This window comes from Nicotiana tabacum, chromosome 24, assembly GCF_000715075.1.
Source record: "Nicotiana tabacum cultivar K326 chromosome 24, ASM71507v2, whole genome shotgun sequence".
NCBI classification, from domain to species: Eukaryota; Viridiplantae; Streptophyta; class Magnoliopsida; order Solanales; family Solanaceae; genus Nicotiana; species Nicotiana tabacum.
This window is the reverse complement of record NC_134103.1, coordinates 106153192-106159511: the sequence shown is the minus strand read 5'-3', so window position 1 is coordinate 106159511 and position 6320 is coordinate 106153192. Positions and strand designations below refer to the sequence as shown.

General features: G+C 37.6%; 1 protein-coding gene across 1 annotated transcript; it reads right to left on the bottom strand.

Annotated features, from left to right (window-relative positions):
• Window positions 1-4726: 4726 nt before the first annotated feature.
• On the bottom strand, window positions 4727-5074 carry LOC142178374 (putative mitochondrial protein AtMg00860). The gene has a single exon (XM_075247715.1). The coding sequence runs from the start codon at window positions 5072-5074 to the stop codon at window positions 4727-4729; it is 348 nt and encodes a 115-aa protein (XP_075103816.1).
• Between the last annotated feature and the right edge of the window lie 1246 nt (window positions 5075-6320).

The window sequence follows — 6320 nt, the reverse complement described above, 5'->3', positions numbered from 1 at the left end:
ATATTTTTATAATGTTAAGTAATTATTTTTTAATTATTTTCATGCATAAATGATATTTGTTTTATTTATTAATTATTTTATAAAATATTTATTTGTTAAATAGTGGGTATTTAAAATCTAGCCCTAAAATCTCCTATTTTCGGATTAAACACAACACCCTTACACCAGCCCAATACCCTTGACCCAAGACCCATTAGCCCAATCCCCATACCCATTTAAACATCTGACCCAGGACCCCTTTAAATCATGATCGTTGAGCTCTAAGATCAACCGTCCACGTTACACCCTCCCCTTTAAACCAACCTAAACCCCTAACCCTAATCATTCTATACCACCTCGCCGCCCCGAAACTTCTTCGTCTCTCATCTCTCATGAACCCTAGCTGCCGTTCCTATCAAACCCCCTAAATCCGGCCCCAAAACGGAATCCACCATGGATTCCCTTACCTTATTTACCTCTCCTCGCCACTGGCCACTCGTCTATGATCTTACTTAGTTGCTTGCCTAATATGGCACGCACATCTTTCCAAAATCGAACCAAATTGGTTCACACCTCTAATTTCTATGGCTATTCCGTCTATGTTCATCATTGATTCTTTGTGAGTAACGAATATTCTTCATATCTGTTAATGATTCTTACCTACCCCAAATTAGGGTTTTCAAACCCTTTCAATCAGACCAAAATAGGTCCGATTTTTTGATTTTTAATGTTATTCCGCTTCTATTCATCTTATTTTGTGCGATTTTTACTTTATTTTCCACTAATTTCACACTTTTCCTAAAACTAGGGTTTGAAACTTTCTCTTTTTCTTACCGATTCTGGTGAACCTTTCTCTGTTTGATTACTTTCTTTCCTTATGTTTTCCCTGATTTTTACTTTAATGTTAGTTTAAATATTCTGAATAATTTTTTGTTAATATTTGCTTAAATATTCTGAATAATTTTTGTTTCGATATTATTTGTGTGTCCTTTAAAGTCTACCTTAATAAGTCTGAATGATTTATGTTTTGGTATGTCTGTGTATTTACCTTAAATATTCTGAATAATCTCGGGTGTTTCCCTGATTTGCTGAATCACTTGACTTGTGCCCTAAATTACCTATAACTTATTCTGAAATATTTTCTTGCATATGGATGATTTGTTTCCATGTTTATGTGCTGATTTCTATCACTATATATACTCTTCCCTCATTCCCTTTTGAAGGGACCTTCGACTACTTTCTGAACTCACTACAGACTTACTAGACCTAAAGTTATTATGATTTTGCATTCTATACTCTAACTTTGGCCGGCTGGAAGCCAAGGCCAGTCAGCTCTAAAATCTTGCTATATACTGTGGACTTCCATACTTTGTGCATTTTTTTCGCTTAACTCGTGAGTCACCTAACTTCTGCAATTTCATTCTTACATGTCCCCGATTTGTATATGTGATTACTACTGAATTTGTTATTCAATATGCTTTGGAAGGATGTTTAAGGATAGCTCTATTAAATCTGTATGTCTTAGTCCCTTTAACACTTAATTGTTCCTAATGTTACCTCTGCTGAAATTATTTGAACTCATTTAAGGTCTATCCAGTTAGTGTATTAATCCTTGAATGCCTATGAACATGTTTATCCCCTTACCCTGAATCCCTGCAGTGAATGCCTCACATCTGTGACTCTTATTACTAGTTATAATCTACCTCTTTGCTATTGTGTTAACATGATCACTCGATCCCACACCCCCTCTAGTGTTTGTTTGTAATTTGGAATAACTGTCTCATCATGTTCGAATTGCTGCTTTATTCTTTGATACAAACTGGATCATCTTTGGTTAGATCATTATAACAAAGTTACTTGCTACTTAACATGATTTTACTGAGTGTGTGTCTTGACTTATGACTGTAAGCATGATGCCCTCCCCCCTTCTATGACGATGTCCTAGTTTTCTTGATAATAATACTAGGTTATGTACTTAACATGATTCAGCATGCTTTAACTCATTCTACACCTATGACTTTTCAAAACATGCAAACATTTTCTTTGCCAACTTTTAGTATGTGAATGCTAGTGTGCTTAGTTTGAAACCTGTTTATCCGTTTCATTAAACTAGTTCTTTTTTTTAAGTTCTATTTAAGTGTCTGCTTGTTAACTCAATTTGGTCATGTCTGTTTAAATCCTCAATTCATGTCTTCTCAATTTTGGTCTTTCATTCTCTGTCACCTAAGCTCTTTTAAAGCAAATGCTACCCAAGTTCTGTCCTTTGGCCTCCCTAGTGTGAGCACTGCTCAGGGTTCATTAGAGACCCTTGTGAACTCTGACACACTAGGATTTGGTCCCTAATCCCTACTCTGAACTATTCTTGTTAACCACCCTAGTGTGAGCACTGCCCTGGATTTTTGAATCCCTTGGGAACTCTGACACACTAGGGCCTTGGCTCTATATGCTCAACTCTATCTTGTGCTCACTGGGTGAGTCATTCAATTCTTGGTTGTTGTATGTCTATGAGTATGTAACTTGGAGACTGTTGTGATTTGTGAGAATAAAGGCCAGGCCTGTCCAGGTGTATTTTGGGCCTGTTGTAGGCTCCCTATAGTTATTCTCCTATGTAATTCATGCTATTCATTCTGGGTTTGTAATAATTATTGTAATAATATTTGGGGTATTGGTGAAATTGGGAAAGGGATTTTTATCTTATATTTTCAATAAATAGGGTAGAAATCCTGCCTATAGGTTCAATAATGTGTGTTAAAAATCATGCCTATAGGTATCCTATTATGTTCAGTCATTATATGTTAGCAATCCTGCCTATGGTTTCAATACTTGGTTCAATTATGTTCTATTTCTGCTTATTAGAAACCATGTCTATAGGGAATTGTATGATTCAATATGCGTTTACATGCTTCCCTATTCACAAATTGTAGAGATCATGTCTATAGGATCTAAAATCGGATTAAATTGTAGAAAGCATGCCTATAGGTCTAAATTAGTTTAATTATCATCTTGCTCATTTATTCAGGAGTTCTCGACACTGTGTCATTATTATCACTAGAAAATATGCCTATAGGACTAAATAAGTAATTCTGAATATCCTTACGTGATTACCATTATTTATTATTGAGTAGAACACCTAGACATCATGCCTATAGGTTTAATACCCTTATGCTTAAAATCAATAGGCAAATTATGTAGGTTTCTGGAAATCGTATTTAGGAAATCGCTTTTGCATGTAGTTGTCTTTTCATTAATTTGTTATCACATAGAGACCCTGCCCATAGGATTCTGCAACCTTAACTCATTAAAATCTATCAATGTTAATCAGTTTGGCGTGCATTTGTTGTCTAAATACGGAGGCTAAACTTGAGCCCTTATTTGCTTATATGTGAAAGTCCTAAATGTTTTGCTTGTCGCCTAGTATTTTTCCTTTTGAGCAACCTAAGTTAAAGTCTAGAACCACCCTGAAATAGAGGTCCAAATGCCTCCTGGACCATAGTCATAGGACAGGTAGTGCATGCATAGAGTACGACTTAGAATTGACTAGTGCGCTTTAGGTAAATAACTTAAAGATAGTAATTGGGTGGCAGGAGATGATAGTCTGTACTCACTGAATAATATGAGTAACACCCCATCTTGAGAGAGTTACGAAATATTATTTATGTTGCACAGGGTGATTATTTAGGCTAAAAAACTTAGGACCCCCCTCCCACCTTTGTTTAAAGTCAATCATTTTATTTGCCCAAATTGCTTCCCTTCTCTTAGACTAATTCATATAATTTGAGTTCGGCCGGGACCCACCGTTGTGGACCTCGAGGAGTTCCTAACACCTTCTCCTCAAGGTAATTTGAGCCCTTACCCGATCTTTGGTGACGCGAACTGGTTAATCTAGAGTTATTTGCAAAATAGGTGCCCTAACATATCTTAATCCGTTAGGTGGCGAATCTCTCTTTTAGTACCCTTCCTTTAAAAGAGTTGTCACGACGTCGAAGCCTGATTTAGCGAGAAAGAAAGGGCGCGACAGTCGCTGATGCTTAGCCTTGACTTACTGACAAGTCAAACAACTAGAAACAAAGCTAGCAACATCTTTCTTAATACCTTCCCGCCAATAAAATTACTTCAGGTCATGGTACATTTTCGTGGATCTAGGATATATAGTGTATTTAGAGTTGTGAGCTTCTTCAAGAATAGCATGTCTCAACCCATCTACGTCTGCTACACATAGTCTGTCACCCATTTGAAGCACACCATCACTTTCAACAATCATATCCTTGCTTTTACCAGCTAAGGCCTCATCTCTGTATTTGCATAATCGCTCATCCTCATATTGGGTGGCCTTAATGCGCTCAACTAATGAAGACTTAGCCTGAGCACAAGCCAACAATGCCTTTGAATTTTCGACGCTAAATCTGGTACATGTATCTTCTAGTCTCTGAATATCTTTGGCCAAAAGTCTCTTTGCAGGAGCTATATGTGCCAAACTCCCCATAGATTTTTTGCCCAATGCATCAGCCACCACATTGGCTTTTCCAGGGTGATACAAAATAGAACAATCATAGTCTTTGAGTAGTTCCTTCCAATGACGCTGCCGAAGATTCAGATCTCTCTACTGAAAGATATACTTCAGATTTTTATGGTCAGTATGAATCTCACAAGTTTCGCCGTATAGATAATGTCTCCAAATTTTTAAAGCAAATACCACTGCATCCATCTTCAAATCATGTGTAGGATAGTTTTGCTCGTGCTTTTTCAATTATCTCGAAGCATAAACAATAACGCGACCATTTTGCATGAGAACACATCCTAATCCCACCCTCGATGTGTCACAGAACATCGTAAATCCTTTGAAACCTGATGGTAAGGTTAATATTGGTGCAGTTGTCAAACATGTTTTGAGTTTTTGAAAGCACTGTTCACATTCCTCCGTCCACTGAAACTTTGCATTTTTCTGTGTTAGCTTGGTCAGCGGCACTGCTATTCTGGAGAAATCCTGCACAAAACGCCCGTAATAGCCTGCCAAACCTAAAAAGCTACGAATCTCTATAGGAGAAGTAGGTCTGGTCCATTTCTGCACAGCTTCTGTCTTCTTAGGATCTACCATAATTCCATCTTTGGATACAACATGCCCCAGAAATAATACTGAGTCTAGCCAAAATTCACACTTTAAGAACTTAGCATAAAGCCGATGTTCTCACGATGTCTGCAACACAGTCCTGAGATAATTATCATGTTCTCCTTGGCTACGAGAATATATCAGGATATAATCAATAAATACTATTACAAATCTATCCAAAAACGGCTTGAACACCCTATTCATTAAATCTATGAATGCAGCTGGAGCTTTAGTCAGTCTGAAAGGCATCACAAGGAACTCATAGTGCCCGTATCGAGTTCTGAAAGCAGTCTTAGAAATATCTTCATCTTTGATTCTAAGTTGATGATAACCAGAAGGGAGGTCAATCTTTGAAAAGTGGGTAGTTCCTTGTAACTGATCAAACATGTCATCTATACGAGGCAACAGATATTTATTGTGTATTGTTATCTTGTTCAACTTCCTGTAGTCAATGCACATTCTCAGGGATCCGTCTTTCTTCTTTACGAACAGTACTGGTGCACCCCATGGAGATATACTCGGTCTGATAAAACCCTTATCTAACAAATCCTGCAGTTGTTTTAGCTCCTTCAATTCTACTGGTGCCATCCGATATGGAGGTATTGATATGGGATGTGTGTCAGGTGGCAAATCAATACCAAAATCTATTTCTCGTACTGGAGGCAATCCTGGTAAATCCTCAGGAAATACATCAGAAAATTCTCTCACTATTGGTACATTTTCTATACTAATTAGTTCCTTTCTTGTGTCATTTACAATATCTAAGAGACCCAAGTAACATTTCTTCAGAAGTCGTTGAGCCTTCATAAAAGATACAACTTTACAAGTCTCTGGAACCTGACCCCATTTTAGAACAAAACTGGGTTCGTTTGGTATCTCAAACTTGACTATCTTTGCATGACAATCGACGATAGCATAGCAAGAAGATAACCAATCCATTCCTATCAGCATGTCAAAGTCAATATATTAAGTACAATAAGATCAGCTAGAGTATCTCTACCCTCAACCCGAATCTGACAAGCACGATACACATATTCAGCTAATAGAGACTCTCCAACAGGAGTAGCAACTAGAAAAGGGTCATTCAATAGCTCAGGCTGTCTACTAAACCTCAAAGCAAAGTACGAGGACACATAGGAGTGAGTAGATCCCGGATCAATCAGCGCAAGTGCATCACATGAACAGACAAAAAGAATACCTGTAACCACAACGTTCGAGGCCTGAGCATCCTGTC